The sequence below is a fragment of the Nycticebus coucang genome, chromosome 16 (genome assembly GCF_027406575.1).
Source record: "Nycticebus coucang isolate mNycCou1 chromosome 16, mNycCou1.pri, whole genome shotgun sequence".
Lineage (NCBI taxonomy): Eukaryota > Metazoa > Chordata > Mammalia > Primates > Lorisidae > Nycticebus > Nycticebus coucang.
Genome location: NC_069795.1, coordinates 1667427 through 1690438, shown reverse-complemented (window position 1 = coordinate 1690438; position 23012 = coordinate 1667427). Strand labels below are relative to the sequence as shown.

The following is a 23012-nucleotide window of genomic DNA, read 5'->3' as shown; positions in this document are numbered from 1 at the left end:
GGAGGGAGGGCCAGTGGCCTGCACTCCTGGGTAGGTGTCCTGGAGATGGGGGAGAAGGCATAGGCCACTGAGACATTCCAGACAGGTGGAGACTGAGCTCCAGCATGTCCCGTGTCCAGGGTTGGAGGAAGGGACGCTCCGCTGTGGCTCCCTGGAGGCTCTGGGGGTTCTGCCATTGACAGCTCCACTGGGGAGGGGCTCTGTCAGCATGTGGCATTGCTGGCCCTTGCTTGGTTGACTGTCTCGGGGGCCCCTCATCCTCTTGCCTCTGTGTCCACAGGGGCCCAGGCCTGGAGCAGGGTTTGCAGCCCTGACCAGAGGTCATAAGGAGTTGTTCTCCATTTTGCAGGGGAAGCCAAGTTCCCACATCCCACGGGTCTGGATGTGTTGAGCCAGCCTGTGTCTGCCTGAGTTGCCCCGAGAGAATCTACCAGTGCTCTGGCCGCAGTCTCTGAGGCACTGTCCCTTCTGAGCTGTCCAGTCCAGGGAGAACTTGCTCTCCTGGGCCTTGGGTGGCTAGTGCAAGGACGAGTGGACTCATGCCTCAGCCTGAGTACAAGCCCAAACAGGGACAGCACTGGGGACAGCCCAGTAGGAGCTGCTTAGCTCACCTGGAGCTCAGGAAAGACGCTGTCCTCCTGCTCCCTCCTCCCGACTGCAGAATGGCAGCTTCTCTCACCCACGCGAGGCGCGGAGTGGGCTGGGAGCTGCCTGTGTGGATATGGCCAGTGCCCTGTTCTGGGAAGCTGGAGGAGCTGAGAGGGCAGGATCCTGTGACCTCTGCTCAGAACAGCAAGCTTGGTGGGAAGGGCAGCAGAGCCATCTCCACAGGAGGCACGTTTTTGGCATGTTGGCAGGGAGGGACATTGTCAGGGGGTGCAGAGGACGCGTGCTTCCTTCCAAACCCCCTGCCTGCTCGCAGCCGAGTTTCTGTGGGCTCTGGGCAGTAGGCCATACATCCTGTCCTTCCCCAGGGGGCTGGGACAGGGCTGCACATGTTCATAGCCACATGCTGGCCTGTTCTGAACAGACGATGCAGCTGTGGGCAGGCAGGCAGAATCCTGTGCACAGGGCGCACCTTCTCCTTCTGAGGTGGCTGTGGGATGCTGAACACTAGGTGGCCATTGGCAGGGGAGGAATGGCTGGAACCCACCCAGGTGGGAGCCCACGTCCAGACCGTGAAGCTGAGACTAGAGGGGCCTGAGCATCCCTCACTGGGGAAGGAGGAACAGTCAGAGTGCCCAGGGGATGCAGGAGGGGTTGTGAGGCAGAGCATTTGAGTTCAGAAGCAAACAAAAGGGGGACAGAACAAATTCAGATTGGGCTCAGGAGGAAAACAAAATGGATAAACCACAGATCTCGAAGCAAGGTGTGACAGGAACATGGGAGCAAGCGTCTCAGCAGGTCTTGGGGCCCTTGGGGTGAGGTCGTATGGCCTCTCCTGCCACAGTGGACACCCCAGGTGCCCCAGTTGCCCCAGGAGGACCTGGCAGCTGGGGGTTCCTGCTGGGTCATGCCCTGCACGGTGGGTGGGCCAGGCCTTAGGATCTCACCAGAGGACGTCAATCCCAAGAGCCCCTCCCACCTCTGTAGGGAGCTAGGCGTCCCGCATACCTGTGGGTCCCCTCTAGTGTCCACCCGTTGCCCCGTGTGAGGCCACCAGGCCTCAGATAGGGTTCTGGCCAAGCTTAGGAGGTTTCCTTATCCACCTGGCGAGTGTCAGACCATGCTGTAAGCCCACGAGCACGAGCGGTTCAGCCGTGGCTGCCAGCAGGTGGCATCCCTCTGTCCTTCCCTCCCCAGGGTCTCCCTTGGACCCTCTTCATCTGATTTATATGAAATCTCTCCTTTAATGATCCTCACGGGGCAGCCCAGCCTGGGCAGCCCCACACAGCCCAGGAACACCATCCATGCAGGTGAGGCCCTGTAGTGGGGCCGTGTGCACTCAGTGTCGGGACCATGTGCACTCTATGTAGGGACCATGTGCATTCTGTGGGGGGACCATGTGCACTCTGTGGGAGTGGGGGTTGTGTGCACTCTGTGGGGGGGCCCTGTGTCGTCTGTAAGGGAACTGTGTGCAGTCTGTGGAGGCCATGTGCAATCTGTGTGGAAATGGGGGCCCGTGTGCACTCTGTGGGGGGACTATGTACACTCTGTGTAGGAGTCCAGGGTTGTGTGCACTCTGTGTGGGAGTGGGGGACCGTGCGTACTGGGGGGGGGTCGTGTGCACTGTGTGTAGGGACTGTGTACACTGTATGTGGGAGTGGGGGACTGTGTGTACTGGGTGGGGGAGGCTTGTGCACTGTGTGTAGGGACCGTGTGCACTCTGTTGGAGGCCATGTGCAGTCTGTGTGGGAGTTGGGGGGCCGTGTCCATTCTGTGTAGGTGATACAGGAATTTCATCTTCAGTAGGTCATTGGTAATTTGAAGAATGAATCCATGTCCCATAGATCAGTGGTAAGACAGGATTTATTTATAGAAAAGAATACAGCAACACCAGAGCTCTTGGCAGAGAGACACAAACCAAATGGGGGTGGGGGGAAAGCTCTCTCTCCCTCTCTGTCTCCCGGCTCTTTTTCCAGGGGTATATATGGTCACAGAAGGGTCCTCTGTAACATTTAGCTAGACTGGGACTCCAAGCAAATGAATGGCTACAATCCCTTTCATTCCCAGGCCTAGGAAACTTTCATGAAATTGATCAGGCCTAGGAACTGGGGGCTCCCTGTTCAGCAGCAAGTGCAACTGCTGGTGTCTCCTCAGCAGTTGTCTGGCCCCTCTGGCTACTGGAGCCTCCTGCAGGGGCCCCCCTGCCTACCCTCTAGCCCACTGGTTCCTCTGCCCGCTGCCACCGCACCAACACCACCAAGGTGGAGGCAGCAAGTCCGCCCCTCAGCACCCCTGAGCTGGCTGGGGTGCCACCTGTCCTGTATCTTAGGGACCATGTGCACTCTGTGTGGGAGTGGGGGGCCATGTGCACTGTGAGGGGGTTGTGTGTATTCAGTAGGGGAGAGGTCATGTGCACTCTGTGAGGGGACATGTGAACTCTGGGAAGGCTGTGTGTACTGTGAAGGGGTGTATGTATTCTGGTCGGGGGGTCATGTGCAGTCTCTGGAGGGTGGGGTAGATGGCATGTGCACTCTGTGTGCTTTTGTCCTTTTGGAATATTTCCCAGTAATCTTACACTGAACAGGGCTGGCCCAAGGTACTCACCTGTCCCGGGGTGCCTGGGTCTCAGGTGACCTTAGCAGAGGCAGGTACTTGTGAACCCCAGACCCTAGAGGGTGGCGACATCTGATCTGGCTCTGGAGGGCCCCTCAGACCCTGCCTGTCCCAATCTGCCTGCTCCCTTGCCCTGCTGGTTCGTTTGTTGTCGAGAAGGGGTGTGTCCTGCACCCCCGTCCCTTGGAGCCCTGTGGGGTGGTCCCTTATGTTGTGTGTCTGTGACTTATGGGGCTTCTCCTGCCTCACAGATGATTCCTACAAAATTGCACCCAGACAGGGCAGGACAGGGGCACCAGTGGTCCCAGGGAGGCCTGGGGCCATGGCGGAGGTGGGGACCTGGGCACTGGTTGGTATCCCTGGGAATGGAGGCTGTGTGCTCCTGTGTCCCCAGAGGCTGGGTGGGGCTGTCGGGCACAGGACAGGGCCAGGATCTGTGGTGGTGAAAGTGTCCGCAGTGGCCCAGCCACTCAGGGCATAGCTCCCTGTCCCCCATTGTCCCTACTTCCTGCCCTTTGCTGAGAACGGCTTGGGCTGAGTGCTTTCCTCAAGGTCCTGAGGTCTTTGATGCCGTGTAGGGTCCCTGTACACTCGTCCTCAAGCATTGCAGAGGGTCATGTTGGCTGGCCTGACTTCCCGCCTGTACTTGCAGAATACCAGGTCCTCAGGGACATCTCTTGGGAGAGCCACCTGTCTGCTGGCCTCTACTCATTTCGTGATCCCCTTCATCAGGCATGAGGCATTACTGGCATGGTTACACTGTCCTGGAGGTCATCCGGACTGGGGTGGGAAGTATTTGCCTGTGCTTTTCAGGGCAGCCTGAAAAGGAGCCCAATCTGCCTCCTGCTCATCACTAGGAGGGATGACCATTAGCAGCCAGACCATCACTAGGAGGGATGTGTCATGCCCTCCCGATGTATTATAGCACATACTGCCAGTGCCCCCAGCACCCCTCCCCCCACCCCGCCACCTCTGCCACGGACCAGCTGCTGCAGCTACAGTGGTCCAGTTTGGGCAGCACTGCCCAGCATGGCCTATGTGGTTGGGGACTCTAGGCCTTTTTCCTGGTATTTTAAACAGAAATGCCACTTGGACACCTTGTGCTCACCTGCATGTTCTCTGTCCTCAGGTGCGGAGGCCAAGGCTATTCTGCCCAAGAAGGAGAAACTGAGGCTGAGGCGGGAGCGGTGGCTGCAGAGTAAGTCCATGCTCGGTGTCGGGTCTTCTTTCCCAGGGACAGGCCCTGTTGGGCTGGGAGCAGGTGCCGTGGGGATCCCTGGAAGGCTGCCTCAGGGCCCGAGCGCAACTGAGGCACAACAGGCGGCCACGGGGACTCCGCAGCAGGGACTGGGTTCGTGTGTGCTGGGCGGCTGACCACCCCACCGTGCGGGCCCTGCAGAGCCTCCTTGTTTGTAAACATGACCTGGCGTCTGTTCCCATGGCGAGAGAGTCTTACACACGTAGTTCCTGCTTGTGCCAGTCAGTCCTGTGAACCCCTCTCGTGTTAGGGTGTCCTTCAGGTCTCGTCCTCCTGTGACAGCTGGTGTCTGCTTGGTGGTCTTGGTGTGCTGGGGGCCTGGGGTCTCGGTCCCCTCATGGGCCATGGACCTTCTGTCCAGATCGCCCTCTGGGAGTCACTCTTTCCCAGCACTTCCTGCTTTTCTCTCACCTTTGGTTTTGGAACGTGCAGTCATTTTTCAATCACACAGAGTATTTGCTGATTTTTTTTTGCAGTTTTTGGCCGGGGCTGGGTTTGAACCTGCCACCTCTGGTATATGGGGCTGGCACCCTATTTGCTGATATTTTCCTAAAGATTTTCTTGTCAAGATGGTTTTGAAATTTTTTTCTTACTGTTAGTTTTTTTTGGTATGATTTTGCTGACTTTGTAAAATTAACATGGAATATTTTCTTTTTTATGTGTTCATTTGTTAAGGTATGATTTGCATTATTTTTTCCTTGAAGGTTTTTAAAAAGTTGTGTGTTTTTCAGAGGTTAGTACTTAAAATTCTTTGATGACCCATGAGTTTTCATTCATGGTGCTGGTCTTTTTTTTTTTTTTTTAAACTACTTGAGTCAATTTTGGCCATTTGTTTTTCCCCATAAAATAATTGAATTTGATCAGATCGCAACCTTTGTTGGCCAAGGCCTTTTTTTTTTTTTTTTTGAGACAGAGTCTTACTATGATGCCCTCAGTAGAGTGCCGTGGGGTCACAGCTCACAGAAACCTTAAACTCTTGGGCTTAAGTGATTCTCTTGCCTCAGCCTCCCAAGTAGCTGGGACTATAGGCACCCGCCACTATTTTTAAATGCCCGGCTATTTTCTGTTGTAGTTGTCATTGTTGTTTGGCAGGCCCAGGCTGGATTCAAACCCACCAGCCTCGGTATACATGGCCAGCACCCTAATCACTGAGCTGTTGGGCCTTGACCTGTTCATTTCTGATGATATGAGTTAAGGAGTTTTGTCTCTTTCATTAATTAATGGATTTAATTCATGGATTAATTAATTCATGGATTAATTAATTCTGTTTTATTTTCTACACTAGAGTTTTGTCTCTTTCATTCTAGGAATTAATTCATGGATTCTGTTTCATTTTCTACATTACTAGCTTCTGCTTTATTAAATTTCCTATTGAACTTTCTTCAGGTTTGTTGGAGTTACTTAGCTTATGTACTTCATGTGTTTTGTTAGGAACGAAAGACTGAAAGTTCATCTCTGAGTATAGCTGTAGCTGCGTCCACATCTAAATATTTTATTATGAAATATTTTATTTGGGAAAGCGAGAAGAACCGTTGAACACCCTGTGTCTACCATGTAGAGTCTCTCATCTTCACCACGTAGCTGCTCACCCATCAGTTCCTGTCTGCGCCTCTGTGCACAAGCTGTGTTTTCTCACGCTTTCCAGAGGGAGTTGCTGGCTCCAGTATGCTTTCCTGCACATAACTCTGCATCCTGCACTCGGAGCCCTTGGAGGATAGCCACACTCACGCAGGCCTGGTCCCACATGATGCAGCTCCTGCCCCACGAGCCCTGGGTACAGAGGATGGCTTGGCTCACAGGCATCTCCCTGGTAGCCTTGTCCTCGTCTGTGGCTAAGGTTTTTTTGCTCTAGACTTCATACAAGTGGAATCATCTGGGATGCATTCTGTTTTTGGTCTGGCTTCTTTTGCGAATAATTTTTTTTTAAAACCATCCAGACTGCATGTAGCAGTCCGTGCCTTTTTATTGCTGAGAAGCATTTCATTGTATGAACATACTCTTGCTTGTTTTCCTAGTGATGGACACCTGGGTGTTTTCCCATTTTTAGCTACTATGAATAAGACTGCTATGAACATTCTTTACAAGTCTTTTTGTAGACATATTTTCATTTCTCATGGGTAAATACTCAGGAATGGAACGCTGGGTCATAGGGTAGGTGTATGTTTAGTTTTATGAGCAACTGCCAGACGTTTTTCTAAAGTGGTTGTACATTTACACTCCCACCAACAGTGTGTGAGAATTCCACTGGTGCGTCACTCTGCAGCATGTGGTGGTGTGTGTCTCTTCAGTCTCAGCCGTCTGGTGACAGTGACGTGATGGCTTATGGTGCTGGTGATCTCCATTGCCGCAGCAAGAGCATGTTCCTGTCTTAATACCCAGTGGAGCTGCAACATCAGTGAAATTAATTCTCTATGAGGCTGTTTGTGTTTTTACTAGTGCCCTCTAAGAATTCTTTATATATCCTAGAACTGGTTCTTGGTCAGATTTGTGTTTTACAAATATTTTCTCCCAGACTGTGACTTGCCTATTCATTTTCTTAAGAATTTATTTTTGGTGAACAGAAGTTTGATTCTGAGAAGTCTAATTTATGTGTTTTCTTCTTATGTGGTTATTGTGTAAGAAAGCTTTGCTAAATCCCTAGTCATGAAGATATTTTCCAATGCTTTCTTTTAAACACTTTGTATGTACTTTTAGTTTTTATATTTAGGTTTCTGATCCATCTCAAGTTAATGTTAGTCTGTGATGTGAACTAGCAGTTAAAGGTCTTTTTTATTCCAAACGTGGATGTCTAACTTAGTTGTTCGAGCACCGTTTGTTATAGAGACTTTTCTTGTCTCATTGGACTGTTTGATGTCTTTTAAAATCCAGATGGCCTCCTAAGTGTGGGTCTGTATCTGGGCTCACTTCTGTGCCACTGATCAGATTATGCCTTAGTAAGCTCCTGCTGTCTTATTATCATAGCTATAAAGTAAGCCTAGAAGTTGGACAGTACACATTCTTTATCTTGGTTCTTCTGTCTTAAGATGGTTTTGGATATTCTAGATCTTTGACATTTCCACCTGAATTTTATTGTTAACCTGTCAGTTTTTTTAAGAACAACAACAAAAACTTAGTGGGGTTATGGTTGAGGTTGCTTTGAATCTATGGATTAGTTTAAGGTAATTCACAATATTCAAGTCCATGAACATGGTATATCTCTCTATTTAATTTTGGTCATCAGTGTTGTGTGGTTTTAAAATAAGCTTATTGCGAAGTATTTTATAGTTTCTTATGCCATTGTAATTGGGTTTTTTTCTAGTTCTCTGCTAGCATGTAGAAGTACAACTGATTTTTTAAAAAATTAAGTAATAGTCTTGTCAAAATGGCAGACTATGCTCTTAAAATCTGTACATTTCCCTGCTTGCAAATTATACTTTACAAAAAACTAATGAGAGGGCAATAAAAAGGGACATGGAAGCAAAAAAAAAAAAAAAATACTAGTCTTGTATTTATCCTGTGATCTTGTGGACCTTAGGATCTTCCTACTTTTTGTGTGTTTGTGAATTTTTTCCCTCAAAATGTGTTGAACCTTTCTCGTGTCAGTACCTGTGTGTCTGCCTTCCTATTGCCTTTACGGAGGGGGACAAGGTAACAAGCCATCTTAGGCTGTCCCTCCCCTGCAGGGTCTCTGCTCCTGAGGCCTCTTGCTCTCGCCAGCTGCCCTACTCTGCCTTGTCCAGCACTTCCCTGTGCTGGGCTCAGGGCTGTGGGTCCTCCTGCCTTGGGGGATGGGAGGGAGCAGCTGGCTGAAAGCAGACATGTGCCCTTGACATCCCTGTTCCCAGTCATCTCAGACAGCTGGCCAGTTCACACCTGCCTGGCAGCTCCCCAGACTCTTAACATTTACATTATCAAACTTGCATCTTGTGGTTGTAGATTTGCGTTTTCAAATTTGCATCTTGTGGTGGTAGATTTCTTTCCCTGGTTTTCTAGTGGAATTGGGAGGCTCCTCCTGTATTGCGTATTTTGGCCTTTGAGTCCTCTTTACTTATTTGTAGTATTTAATTTCCACATAATTGGTTTTTAGGAGTATTGTGAGAGAGGAAGCCAGCGTTTCCCCCGAGAGGACGGCCATCTCCTTAGGTGCAGCTTGTCACGTCCACTGTGTCCCTGAGCATCTGCCTGCACTTTTGCTGTCTGCATTTCTGTTGTTTTATGATTTGCTTTTGTGTAGTATCAGTGGTCCTCCTTTCTTGTTGCTTTTTCTTTTTTTTTTTTTTCCTGCTTTGTCACCCAGGCTTGGAGTGCCATGATGTCATCACAGCTCACAGCAACGTCAGTCTCTTGGGCTCAAGTGATCCTCTTGCCCCAGCCTTCCTAGTAACTAGAACTACAGGCACTTGTCACGACTCCCAGCTATTTTTAGAGATGGGATCTTGCTCTTGCTCAGTCTGGTTTCAAACTCCTGAGCTCAGGCAGTCCACCTTTCTCGGCCTTCCACAGTGCTGGGATTATAGGTATGAGTCACCGCACCTGGGCATTGTTGCTGTTTCTTTTTAAAAAATGTTTTTACTGGGCGGCGCCTGTGGCTCAGTGAGGGCGCCGGCTCCATATACCGAGGGTGGCGGGTTCGGACCTAGCCCTGGCCAAACTGCAACAGAAAAATAGCCGGGCGATGTGGCCCGCGCCTGTAGTTCCAGCTGCTCGAGAGGCTGAGGCAAGAGAATCGTGTAAGCCCAGGAGTTAGAGGTCGCTGTGAGCCATGTGATGCCACGGCACTCTACCTGAGGGCGGTACAGTGAGACTCTGTCTCTACAAAAGAAAAAAATGTTTTTACTGTTTTTATGCATTTAGTTTTGTTTTTTTAATTAAATTAGCTTTACAGGTTTGGTGAAAAATCCTTTTGAAATTTTGGTTGAAGCAGCATTAGATTTTTATGAATTAATTGGGAAGAATGGGGCTGTCCTGTCCTTGCAGCTGTGCAGTAGCTGGGGTGTGTTCTCCAGGGGCCTAGGCGCCAGCGCTGAGGTAATGAGCATCCCGCCCTGCCACCCACCCCCCCACGACTTCATCATTGTATCTCGTGTTGCCGTGGAAGGTGGGATTCCCTGTAGGTTCCTAGTAGGTTTTCTGTTGAGGAACTTGGCTCCTGTTTGTGGTTTCAGTTTGTGCTGTGAGTGTTTGTGAATCCTGTCGAATCCTCTGACACCTGCGGTGACCTTTGTGACGAGGTGCTGAGTAAATTGTTTGCCTTACTCCGGGCAGTGTGGGAAAGGCTTTGGCGAAGCACCTTGTAAATCCTAATCATCCCCAAGGCTCTTGAGAGCTGGTACACAGCTGCACTAAGGGCCTGTCCCAGGCCCCTGTCAGCAGTTTGGGGTGAGGGACTCAGGGCCAAGTGGTCCCCAACTATGGATTGCTTAGGGTAGGCCTCTGAGACCTTCCTCTGTGGTCACCTGGCCTGCTGGGGAACAGGGGACGTTGCCCACCTTAGGACACCTGTGGGGCAGTCTTCCCTGGGAGGCAAGGGCCCAGCCCTGCCCAGCCCTGCCTGGCTCCACCCTGCCAGGCCTGCGTGCCCTGGATTTGGCGTTCTTGCTCTGGCACTGGTATTGTAGGACCGGCCTCTTCTTCTTCCTGGCCTGGAACCCATGTCCTCCCTCCTGCAGTTTGGAGGAGGTGCTCAGTGCTTGTCTTGACTACACAGGCTACAGAGGAGCATCTGCCTCTCCAGCCAGTGACTGGCTCTATCCATGTCACGGGTCACTTCCGCTCCCTGTCCCTTTGCCTGTTTTTCTACCCCCACCCCACGCTCAGGCCACTCTTGCCAGCATCCCTTTGCAGAAAGAAGAAATCCTCAGTGCTTGCAGCTTCTGTCTTATAATTGGGCCTGTAATTAAAAAGCTGGTCTCTGTGATTAAGGAAAAAATAACTTGGAGCCAGCTTACCCCAAGGGCTCCAGGGGTAGAATGTAGGTGACAGCAGGAACAGGGGGTGGTGGCAGGGTCACCTTCATGGCTTGCATAGTCCTGGCCTCTGCTGGGTTCTGCTCCTGTGCTTGCAATTCCTCTTCTGCTCCTCTCTGACCTGCTGCTCCTCCTCCTCCCACAGAAATCGAAGCCATAAAGCTGGCCGAGCGGCAGCGCAGAGAGATGCAGAGGCGGAGGGCGACAGCCGTGGTGGGGGACCTGCAGCCCCTGAGGGACGCCCTGCCTGAGCTGCTGGGGCTGGAGGCTGGCAATCGGCGCCTGGTCAAGGGGTGAGTGTCCAAGTGCTGGACACCTGGGGGATGGAATGGGTGATGGGCTGCCGGCTGCCCACCCCAGGGAGGCCTGAGATGTTCTAGGCACCATCCTTGGGGTGAGCTCTCAGGCAGGCCTGGCTCTGTTTGGGGACATTTCAGGAGAGGCCTGACAACTGCTGACACCCCACTGCCCCCTCCCCCACATGTCCCCAGTGTAGCGTCTGCCCTGCAGTGTCCCTGTAGCTCTGTGCCCAGTTGAGGCCTTTGCAGCTGCTGTCCTCCCATATCATCACTAAACTCTCCTTCCTCCTCCCCCAGCCTTCCATTCTCAGGCGACCTTCCAGACCCACTGCCCAACACCACACTCCCCTGGTCCCCTTTCAAAGGTGCTCCCTTGTTGTGGTCACTGCCTCTCCTACAAGGGAGGCGCCTGTGAGACAAGCCATCCCCTGTACCCAGGGCTCCTGGGGCAGGTCCAGGCCTGCATGAGTGTGGCTATCCTCCAAGGGCAGGATGCAGATTTGGCCCGGCCAGGGGTCTGGCTGTGCTCTTCCAGCATTTGCAGGGAAGAAGTGGGGCCTCTCTTCTGTCCCTTACTGAGAGCGGGGGTGGGGTTCTGTACCCCGAATGTGTGAGTGGCATATCTGCTGGCCTGACAGTGTGACCCCCACATCCCCCTGTGCGTTAGCCCACCTCCCAGATGTCCTCCCAGACCTGCTGTCACAGAGCCGGCCATTTTTGCCAGTTGCAGGTTCTGTGTCCTAACGATGCTGTCCTGGCCCTGCCACTCTCCATGGCCTGTGGGCTCTGGAGTGGCTCAGCTAGGAGGATGGTAGCTGCCATCTTTGTCTCTTTCTGAGGGGGGTACGTGTCCGTAATAAGCTGCTGCCTGTCGGCTATCTCTCAGAGGTGTGTGTTCAGGCTCCTTGTGCCTGGAGGTGTGCATGCCAGAGGCAGGCTGGCTGGGGTGACCAGGCGTGGGTGCCAGAGGCGTATTAGACACCAGGGTGTGGAGTTTGGGCCTCTGCCTCTGCTTTAGGGGACAGGTGGGAGAGCCAGGGACTTTCTATTCTGTCCCAGTTGCTAGGCCTTACAGTGTCACCTTTATTTGTGTCATCTCTATTTTCTTTCTCATATTGAACTTCCATCTGGGGAGGAGGCAGAGGCTGTGTGCAGTGTCAGGACTGGGGGGGTGGGTGACATGCTGCAGAACCCAGCAGTCCCAGGCTGCTGCCTGAGAGAGAAGCATCTAGAATGCTAGGTCCAGACGAGGGGCAGCCAGCAGAGTTGGGACTTGATGACTGGACACAGCCGATGAGGCAGATTTCGTTCCTGGTTCTTAAACAAAAATGTGACCCTGGTCAAGGGTCCTCCATGTTTTTAGTTTTCTCATCTGAAAAATGTGCTTGCAGCTTCCAAAAAGGAGAGAGCTGCATAAACACCCCAGTCCGCCAGGCTTGAGAGGAATGTGCCGCAGCTGACTGGGCCGCTGGCCTGAGCTGCCTGTGCCAGGCTGCGCCCAGGTCTCCGTGGGAGAAGGCTCCCACCTGCTGTCAGCCCCAGAGCCTCCTGTTGGGCCCTGTCTGTCCTCAGGTGTGTCTCAGGCAGCGCGCACCGGGGGAGCCTCTGAATAAACTTTATTTAATTTTAATTTAGTTTTATGTTTAATTTTTTTGACAGTGTCCTGCTCTGTTGCCCAGGCTGGAGTGCAGTGGTATGATCTTACCTTGCTGCAGCTTCCAACTCTGGTGCTATAGTGATTCTGCTGCCTCAGCCTCCTGAGCAGCCACCACACCTGGCTAATTTTTGTAAATTTTTTGTGGAGACGGGGTCTTGTGATGTTGTCCAGGTTAGTCTCCAACTCCTAGTCTCAAGTGATCCTCCTTGGCCTCCCAAAGTACAGAGACTGTGGGTGTGAGCCATTGTGCCTGCCCTCAGACTTTATTTTTGAAAGCATCAGATAGGTCCCCACTGAGGGGCACCCCACAAAATGCCTGACAGTCCTCTTCAAAACTGCCCAGGTCATCAAAGACTAGGGATGTCCAAAAAGTCATGGCCAGGCGGGGCCCAAGGAGACACAACAATTAAATGCTACTGGAGTCCTGGGACAGGACTTTAGGGGGAGTTAGACCTAAAGCATGGGATTCAGTTAATTATGATTTTAAGTGAATTATTATGTATCAATATTGGTTCCTTAACTGAGAAAAATTTACCACATTAACTAAGATGTTATTAATAAGGGAATTTGGTATGAGGTATATAGGAACTCCCTATCATTTCTGTTAAGTCTAAACAGTTATTGGCCATTCGTGGCCTGGTCTCAGGGCACACACGTAAACACAGCAGTCTCTGCGATGCTGTCCTGGGTCAGGGCTGGCATCAGAGGAGACTCTCTCCCCTTTCCACACCGTCCTCTGTGCTCGCTCGGCCCACACTCAGGGCTGGGGCCTATGCTCCACTCCCTGGAAGACTCGGTGTCTACACACGTTATTTGGGATTCTGTAGAAGGAGCTCTGTCTCTTCTCCATTATTTTTCAGTCACTTGTTCATGTCCATGTGGACTTGTGGATGTTTATTTTACACTCTGGGCTGTAATCCAATACTATTATACTTTATCTTGTTGTTGGAATTGTTCCAGTGTTGGTCACTAGGAGCCCTTTCAGTTGGCTCCTGGGTCCCTCTGACATGCCCCATCGATGGCAGTTGGGTATTTTAGCGCTTTCCTACTGCCTGGCACTAGCAGGTGTTCGCTGCTCATCTGGGGACTTTTCCTGTCCAGTCCTAGAATCAGCCTCTTCTCCAGGGAGTCCTGGAGAGGGTATGAGACCTGGGCCGAGTATCCTGGGGGGCTGTAACCTCCAGAGTCCCTGAGCTGACAGCAGAGAGCTATACGTGTGGGCACTGACCTGTGTGCCGTCATGAGGCCACCTCCTGTGGGCTGCAGCTTCACCTAGGCTGGGCTAGCCTCCCTCCTGCTGCCACCTTCCCAGATGGAGAGCAGAGTGTGGTGTCGGAGGTCATGGTGCCCCTGTGGAGGAGCTGTGAGGCTTGTGGGATTCTTTCTGGACATCTCCACCTTTGGGTTTCCCATGCCCAGTGGCTCCTGAGTATGCAGGATATGAGGTGGACACTTCCCTGAAGTCTGTAGTGGGTGTTACTGGTGCATCTGTTATCTTCCCCTTTGTTGTCAGGACCATGCAGTGTCTAGTGACATTTTACACTCAGGGAAACTGAGGCCTCATCGGATTCAGGGCTTCTCCAGCACTTGCATGTGATGGTTTCAGGTCATTGGATCAGCTGGTTGGGCTGTGGGTCTTCAGGCAGGACTGCTTAGGGCTGCTTCTGTTCTTCAGCCCAGAGCATGTCTGACGGCACCTGGCCACCAGCTGGGGTCAAGTCCCCAGGGTTATGAGTTCAGGGTCCCTTGGAGCATCAGGGATGGCAAGGGCTGGATGGTGGGCAGCCCCCCAACCCCTGGGGCCCAGGCCTGCTGTTCACTGCCTTATGCTTTTTTCCACCTGGAGCAGGTGGTGTCTGGTTTGGGCTGGTTGAGCCATCGTCAGGGGTGCCCAGAGCAGGCCCTCGGGGGCTTTCTGAGGCGGGGGGCGGGGAGGGGGGCGGGTGACTTCACTGCTGCTGCTCGGAGGGAATGCCATAGGGACTGGTGATGGCCGTGCCCAAGGCAGGCGAGGCCTGGATTCAGGAAAGCCTCTTCTGTGGTTTCCCACTGCTGGACCCTTGGGAGATACGTCATGGAGGGTACCGACCCTCTGGGTCCACTTGTTCAGTAACCACAGCCAAACACTATCTGCAGCTTCTTTAGCTCTTGAGAAACCTGTGGAGAAGGGACACTCCCGTGGGAGCAACCCGTGGAGCCCTGTATGTGCTGGTAGGCTCAGGCGGGGACTGCTGCCAGCCCACTGTCTCCTGCCCTGTGAGCACCCTGGGGACTCGCCTGGGGCCTGGGAGGCATCAGTCTGGCCCTCCTGCTGGTCACCTCTTTGGAGATGGGCTGACCTGAAGTCTGAGGTTTCCCAGGTGGGAGGCTGCCCAGGCCCATTGGAGGCTCAGGCAGGACTGGGGCCTACTGGAGGTCCCTTGTGGAACCTTCCACAGGGTGGGGATACTGGGCTGCTCAAGGGTGGACACTGAGACCAGTTGGCAAAAGGAACAGGAACACAGCCTGTGGCGTCCAGGCTGAGGCTGGTCCAGAAGAGGTGCCTGGGGTATCACCAGGATGGCAGACAGCTGTGATGGGGGTGGGGGCTGGGAGACCGAGAGCAGGACGGGAGCCAGGACTGGTGGTCCTCTTCCAAATCAGCCCAGGAGCGAGGGTGAAAAGAACGTGGGAGCTTGGGCACTATTTTGAGTAGACATAAAATATCTCTCATTTCTCTTTTACAAGAATCATGAATAAAAGATCAGGTCTTCTGGTCTGGACGCTAAATTTAGTGTGGCCTGAGGACTGAGCAGGCCTCTGCCCTTCCCTCCTCTGCATCCTGCCTCACGTCCCCCTGCCCCCCCCACACACACGTGAGCAGCACCTCAGGAGGAAGCTGGTGTGGCCCTGTGGGGCTCTTCTCTTATTGCCAAGGCCCTGAGTTACTCATCCCTTCTGAACATTTAGCCAGGTTGGTGGGTTGTCTTGGCCACACTGACTGTGGGGGGCCACACAGGCCCCCAGAGATCACAGGTCACCTAAAGAGAGATGATCCAACAAGATGGGGGCTGTGGGACTGAGTCAGAGACAGGTGCTGCCTGTGCCACGCTGCCCAGCATGCTCTGACCCACCTTCCCTCCATGGGCCCAGTTTGGTGGTTTGGAAGGTCATGGTGGGAAGACGTGAGTGGACAGCAGCACCAAGGAACCTGTCACGGAGAGGTCCCAGCAGGTGGCAGGCAGCAGCCCACCCTGACGAGGGCACTTCCACATGTGGCTGGTGTCCTCCACAGGTGTGGGCAGGACCTGAGGGGCCTGTGCCTGCCCTGCAGTCAGATGTGGAGGGGCAAGGCAGCAGCCCGCTCTGGAACAGTGCATGCCCTACACATCTCTCATTTCCTGTGTTTAAAGAGACGTGAGGGGACAGGTGGTACATGTTGGCGGTGGGGAAGGGGGTAGTTTGTGTGACCAGGCAGGAGTGTCTGTATGGCCTGCTTTTTCCTCTGATTTGTGTCCTGAAACATCTGTCATTCATTGCATCGCGTGGGACCCCAGAGGACGTAAGGCAGGTCCCTGGATCCCATGACTTTTTCAGCTTGGGTCTGTGGAGTTCAACCCACAGTGTGAACTTGTGGTGTTGTGATGATCCAGTCACCTCAGGCCCCAGGGGTGCTCTGGGAACTAGGGAGCCAAGTCCGCCCTGGGGAAGGTTTTCCAGGGAGGCCAGGAGTTGAGATGACGTGGCTTCTCTATGTCCACAGCAGGACAGGAAGCAAGCCCAGGCCCGCTGAGCTCAGCCGGATGAGTGCAGCCCAGAGACGCCAACTCCTGTGAGTACCAGCCCCCCACACCAGCTGCTTCCCTGTTTCTGATCTTGGACCCTTGTATGGCCCACTTAGAAGTCCACGGTATCCTGCAGTCAGGCCCAGGGGCCAGCTGTCCCTCAGGGAGCTTCTGAGGGGAGTTGCAACGCCCTCACCTGCACCAAAACTGAAATGGCCATCAGCCTCCTGAGCCAGGATGATGTGGACAGACAGGCCATTGCCCTGGGCTTGCAGCCTCTCCGCTGGCTGCACCTCAGCCCCGTTAGCCCCTGCTGTTTGCGCACATTAGTATCTAATTGTCCTCTTCGATGCAGAGTTCAGAGACCACACAGTCTTGGCCTCTGTAGACTTGCTCCAGTCTCCACTGTGCTTGGTTTGGGGAATCTGAGGGGCCCGAACTCAGCATGCTATAGGTAGTTCGCTGCTGAAATGACTTTTTTGTTTGTTTTTGAAGTGACTTTGCTAAGGTAATTTTTAGGATAGAACCTTCTCTGTCAGTTGTTTCTGAGGCCAGTTGTGCCCTTTTAACTTATAAATTAGAGGTTTTCAGTAATGGCTTGTTTTTGGGAGTCTGCTGTTTGCTCTGTACCATTCTTTTGCTTCTCGTCAGTGGCACTGATGAGGTATTTGTCAGACCTCTGTGGTCTGTCTTCGTACTTTCACTCTAGGTACTTTTTAGCCCTGAATTTTTATTATCTTTTTAGAGTTACACTTTTTATTTTTCGAGATGAGGTCTCACTGTGTTGCCCAGGCTAGGGTGCTGAGCTGTTCACAGGCACAGTGGCTCCGGTAACCCTCCTGTCCTGGCCTCTGCGGGGCTGGATCTGCTGATGGATTTTGTGCCTGTTCTTTGTTGCTGCTACTGGCCCTTACTGAGCCATGGGTTGGAAGATGGCCTGGCAGATGGCGAGGGCCCCATCCTGGCTCATCTTGACCCTGCCCCATCTTGACCCTGCCCCTCCCTTTGCTGGGTGCACAGACCGGTTCCCGGGGCCCTCAGCTGTCCAGCAGCCCAGGCCGAGTGACGGCTGCTTCTGGGTGGGGCTGGAAGCATCATCCTTGTCCCTGCTTTCGCTGTATGGATGCAGCTCAGAGACTGAGTTTGGTTTCTTGGTCCTGACTAGTTTTGGAGAAAGGGAAGTAGCTGTCCATGCTGTGCTTGGGACCAGGAGCTTATGCTCTCTTATGCTCTCACGCCCTGTCGCCTCTCCCACATAGTGGAGGGTGCACAGGTGTCCCAGTGACTGGCCCCTTTGGTTCCGAGCCCCTAGGGGAAAGGAGTGTCCCCCTGCCACCTGGTCATGCTCAAGGGGCCACATGTTGGGCGTGTGCCTTAGAGCTCCTGGTGGCTGGCGGTCCATGGGCTGCGTCCACTCCCTGAGAGCAAGCAGACCAACCACTGACCAACCACTGCTCGGTGTCACTAGACCAAGGGAGGGGCTTTCCTCACAGGTGATAGGCCTCCGCCTATAAGCCTCTGTTTCTGGTGGTCCAGGGTGACACTAGGGGCCTGGCCTAGTACGGGGCCACACGGCCACCTGGGGCCAGAGTGCACCACCACCACCCATATCCTGTGTGTGCGCAGACTCTGCATAGCATCACTCGTGGGCACCCTTCTCTCCCTGGTTGGCCCACCCTGCAGGAGCCGTAGGCTCACAGATGGGCGCATCCAGGCTGCAGCTGACCATCTCACTGGTGACCTTGTGGAGAAGCCCTAGTTCTCGTGCCAGAGCCAGGGTGTCAGTGGCAGGAGGTGTCACTCAGTGACCAGCAGAGCCTGGCAGCCTTGTACCTGAGCACAGGGCACAGCTGGCTATACAATTCTGGCCCCGCTGTGTTCTTCCTACCGAGCAGCTGCCCCAGGGGCGCAGACCCCACATGGTTCTTGAGCGTGAGTGCCCAGCTTAGACAGCCCTTGAGAGAGAGAGAGAGTGTGTGTGTGTGTGTGTGTGTCCCAATTCACAGCCGAGAATACCAGGGCCCAGGCGGTTGGACTGGCTCTGGATTGTGTATGTGAGGCACATAGGCAGAGGTGGCTCAGGCTCCTGGAGGGGCTGGCATAAGGCCTGTCCCAGAACTTACACTCGGGTCACCTTTGCCATCCACAGGGCAGCTTGCTGGGGTGCACGTGGCCACGCTGGCCTGTAGGGGTGGCAGGGCAGGCACTGGCCTCCCAGCCTCCAGGTGGTGCCTGACCCTACCAGGTTTAGAGCAGGGGCCAGCTGGGATGGGCAGAGCTGGACTGTCTGCTGCCTCTGCCCACACACCTTGGTCACCATCCTCCTCTTCCAATGTGTCTGTTTCAGTCACACGGTGCGGGGAGGCGTCTCTTACACAAGGCTGGCATCTGCGGGCATGTGAGCTGCTGTCTCTTCCTCAGCCTCCTACCTGAGCAGCAGCCCCTGTCTATCCCCTGGGCAGGCAGGACCCTGATGGTAAACCCCATGGGTGGGCGCAGGGGCACCAGAGTCTGCCTGTGCCAAGAGACGAGGCAGCAGGCACTCCCCTCCTGCTGGAAGTTCCTGAGGCCCTGGCGCTCAGTCCCATGGTGACACCAGGCCTCTGTTGTCCACTCTGTTGTTCTAGCTGTCCTGAAGTGGGGTACGTAGGTGTGGGGTGGCTGGGCCATGCGGGTGCTGAATGTGTGTCCCTGGCTCCCCCACTCAGGGACCTGGGGGCCCCCGCATCCCCATCTGCTGACCTCTGGTCTCCATTTTTTCAGTGAGGAAGAAAGGACCCGGTTTCGGGAGCTGCTGGCCAGTCCAGCCTATAGAGCCAGCCCCTTGCTGTCCATTGGGAAGCAGCTGGCCCACCAGATGCAGCTGGAAGGCGGCAGTGAACTCTGAACAAACAGGCTGATGGGTGTGCCGTGACTGCTCAAGACGCACTCATAGGCAGAGGTGCCCAGAGAACAGCTGGCCTCTCAAGGACTGAGGCCTTGGCTGGAGCAGACACCCTCAGGTCTTTTTGGCATGTTGGCTGGGCAAGGAGTGGGTGAGGATCAATAAAGTGCTCCATGAGCGTCATCTGTGCCCCTGTTGCTCAGACTGGGATGTACCGTCCCCAGGGTCTGCAGGGCTGCATATGTGTGACACCTGGACCAGGCAGGCCTCGCCTCTGTCGCTGAAGCAGCACAGCATCCCAGCGTAGTTTGGTAAAGGAATATGTCACTGCAAGCTCCTGACAAGGAGGCAGGCCAGGCCTGCTGTGATGGGCCCCTTTGCCATCCACTGTCATTGCTTTCAGTGTGAGTTTCTGCAGCGGCCCAGTGGGGCTGTCATCCTGCCACGGCTGTCCCTTCTGACTCCCCTACCCCCCAGGCGCAGGTGGAGCTCATTCATTCCTGCCCCTGTGGTCCACCCCTCCTTCACCAGGCCTCCTGGCCTGTTGGTAGCCCAAGTCTCACCCTCCTGTAGAGCAGGGGTCCTCCCACAGGCTGCTGGAGCCTCACTGACCCAGAAGCAGACAGCTTCATGTGGGTTGTTGGAAGTACTGGGGCTTGTGGCTGGTTGTCAGACTACAGGAGTAGTGATTGGCGAACCTTCACTTTCAGGGTGTAGGATGTGAGGGTTAGTGTATCTCCATGCCTGAGGCCCAGTCAGGGTCCCCCAGCTCTTTCCCTAGGCATCCCTAGGCCTGTGGGGGCCTCTGGGGCCTCCCTACCTGGGAGGATGGCCCAGCCATGGTGACCACAGAGCTGCATGGTATGTGGTGCAGGGCTGCAGGGGCCTTGGCAGAGGAAATAGCTAAGCAGAAACTTAGATTAGCCAAGGTGGAGGCAGCAGGTGTGCTGTCCACGGAAATGATCCAAACAGTCCCAAGAAAGTAGCGTGAGAGCCTCAGATGTGGGGATGTTACGCCAGCATTCTTCAGAGGGCCAAGGGCAAAGTGCCGTGAAGCCCAGCGAGGGGCTGCTGCATGGACCAGTGGTGCGTCCAGCCTCAGAAGAGCCCATCCAAGGAGCTTGGTGCCATTTGGTCAGCTTGGGCACGGCTGATCGCTGCTCCGTGTTGGCTGCTGTGCAGAGGGATTGACCCATTTTGCCCAGAAACAAATCACGGGCATTGACAGAGCCCCAAAACAGTCGTGTTCTGCGGGTGATTGCAGGACCTTTTCCTGGTTTTGTGTGTGCATTTCCTAACTGTTGCAGAATGTCGCATAAAGATAGAAGTTCTATAGTTCTGTGGTTTTCAGGCTTTTTAAACCCTGGAGCCCTGCATTCCTTTATCTGATTTAAAGAGTAAACAGAGCAGATAAAGGTCTCCTGGGGCCTGGAGGTACCCTGGCACCAGCCTGCAGGGATGGCACTTGGGTGAGGCTTGGGGCTCAGTGGGAAGAGGGAGAGGGGTCCTCAGTGGGACGGCCCAGCAGTGTCTGGCTACAGGGTGGGAGGCTCCCAACAGATGCCACCTGAAGGGAGGGGCTCTCTGGGGTGGGACCTGCCCTTAGGACGTCTGTCCCTGCTTGTGCTCAGACACACTTGGCAAGCAGCTCTGCATCCTTTCCCAGCTCCCAGCCACTGTTCAGGCCACACCCTGGCAGCACCCTGGGACTGCACATCTTGGTCAGCTGTTGCTATCCTGATACCTGTGCAGCCAGGGCCATTTCCCAAAAGTCTAGGCCAGGCTCACTCATCCTGGCCGGACTCAGTTGTTGAATGGTGAGTTGTCCAGGGCCAGAGTAACAGATTGCCACAAACTGGGGCTTAAACAACAGATTTATTCTCTTGTGGCCCAGAGGCGGGTGTTGGGGACTATAGGGAGGGTCTCCTGCCACGTTTGGCTGCTGGCGACCCATAGTGTCCTTGATTGTGGCTGTTCTGTGCCCATCTCTGCCCTTCCATCATGTGACCTCTGAGGAGGGTACCAGTCGCAGAGGCAGGCCCATACTGCTCTGGTGTGACCTCATTTCAACTGATCACGTCTGCAAAGGCTCCATTTCTGAATACAGTGACACCCTAAGGTTCTGAGTCTTTGGAGATGATGGTCTCGGAGGTGACTCTGGGCACCAGGATTTTTATAATCCCACTCCCTTACCCCTCCACCCCGTCAGTGCTGGGCACCATTAGCCCAGCAGGGTGGGAAGAAAAGATGTGTGATGTGGGGGAGGCGGTGAGGCCCACACAGCAAGGAGCTGGCGAGGGGGATACTGCTGACTAGGAGGGGCTGAGGCAGAGAACATGGGGACAGGAGAAGGTATTGGGGTGGGGGGTGTCCTTCCTATCTTCACCCCCTTCCAGGCCTCTAGGCTCTGGTCTCAGGATCTGATGGTGCACTTCAAACCAAAGGGTCCCTGTGACCTGCCCCCGTCCCCGCCCCTCTGCCACCCCCACTCCATGCCCTCCCTTGTGCCCCGGCTGCCTGCTTTTCTTCTCCAGCCCCTCTGCTCCTGCCATGCCACTTGTCCTCTGTGTCCCTGCCCCTGGTTTTCCTTCCTCCTCCCCAAGAGCAGGGCTCTTTGTTCCCTTCTTTGCTGGCATTCCTGGGACAGTATGCAGACAGCTGTCACTAGGTGGCTGACTTGGTGTGAGCCCCGAGACAGCCCAGGGTGCAGTGTCCAGTAGAGGACAGAGGGTTCCTCGGAGGGACCTGGCCATGCTGGAGGTGTGGAGCAGCCCTCTGCCCACTGCATTTGTCTCACGCTGAGGTGTTAGGTTGCTGGGCCCTGTGGGCTGGCTGGGGTCTCCGTCACTGGACTGAGGGTGGCCTGCATCAGGCTGCCTGGACCACCCAGCAGCCACCCTGAGACTCATTGACAGAAAGTTAGGTTGGGAATCATGAGCTGTGTCTTGAACAGAGGGAGGTCAGGGGCTGGGCAGCATGGTCTGGAGTAGGGGATGTTGGGGACATCGGAATGCATGTGGCTCCCAGGCTGGTGAGTCAGGTCCGGGCAGCTGTGCCTGTCGGGGTTCAGTGCAGCTTCAAAGCCAAGTTTGTATAGACACCAGCATGTTGCTTCTGGAATGTTCCCTGTACATTGATAACACTGGTGACAGCAGCCTTGGTCATTGCCCTGAAATGTCTGGAGGTGCTGGCTGCCACCCAGGCTTTGTCTGCATGTGGCCCCTCCACCCTCCTGGCTTCATCTGCTGGAGACCAGACTTTCCTGTGCTACTGTCCGATCTGCCCCCAGGATGTAGGGACGCCGGCCGCCCCCACCTTCCGCTTTGAAGTTGGTTTCTGGGGCATACCCTGGTGCCAAGACCAGGCTGTGGTCTCAGGGTTGGTTTCAGGGCTGCCTGAAAAGGTATTTTCTTTTAAGACAGAGGCCAATTAAATTGTATTTTTTCTCTGAAGATGTTAAAGTAATAAAAATCAAAATGATAATTACATACCTATTTCTGCTGTTGGATGTGTTTGTTTCCCTTAAGATTAAGGGATCTTAACTTCAGGAAGTTGAGAGATTACCCAGAGAAAATCAGTGATTACTTGTACTTCCAAATATTTCTTCCTGATGTCACAGACACAGAGGTGCTAGGGACATGGGAATCTCTGTGGCCTGACAGGCATGGAGCCGTCCTTCCTATCCCTCTAGCCCATGAGAGAAGGCCCTCGGCCCAGAGCAGTGGAGCCCTGGCATTAGGGCGACCCCAGGCAGGGAGACTGGCCTGAGGGGAGAGCCTCCTGCTGGGGCCCAAGCACTTGCTGACACCCTGCCCTGTTCAGGTCTGTGCAAGGCTGAGGGACACACTCGCAGTGCTCCCCCCAGGCATCACAGGGCAGGGGCAGGGCCAGCCACACAGCAGGGTTGGAAGAAGGACGGTCCTTCACGTCAGTTCATCTGGTCTTTCAGTCCATTCATGAGGACTCAAAGCACACAACACACCCAC

At 54.1% G+C, this 23012-nt stretch overlaps 1 protein-coding gene across 5 annotated transcripts in view; it reads left to right on the top strand.

Moving 5' to 3' along the window:
• Positions 1-19215, top strand: part of SLX9 (SLX9 ribosome biogenesis factor) — a 40840-nt gene extending 21625 nt beyond the window's left edge. For 2 of the 5 annotated variants that reach the window (XM_053564242.1, XM_053564247.1), the window contains exons 3-6: positions 4349-4417; positions 10568-10715; positions 16121-16189; positions 18906-19215. In XM_053564242.1, coding sequence (XP_053420217.1) covers positions 4349-4417; positions 10568-10715; positions 16121-16189; positions 18906-19029 — 410 coding nt within the window. In that variant the 3' untranslated portion in view covers positions 19030-19215. Of the gene's footprint in view, positions 1-4348; positions 4418-10567; positions 10716-16120; positions 16190-18489; positions 18805-18905 lie in introns of those variants that run through there. The other 3 variants (XM_053564244.1, XM_053564246.1, XM_053564245.1) reach the window with 3 other exon arrangements.
• Positions 19216-23012: the final 3797 nt, after the last annotated feature.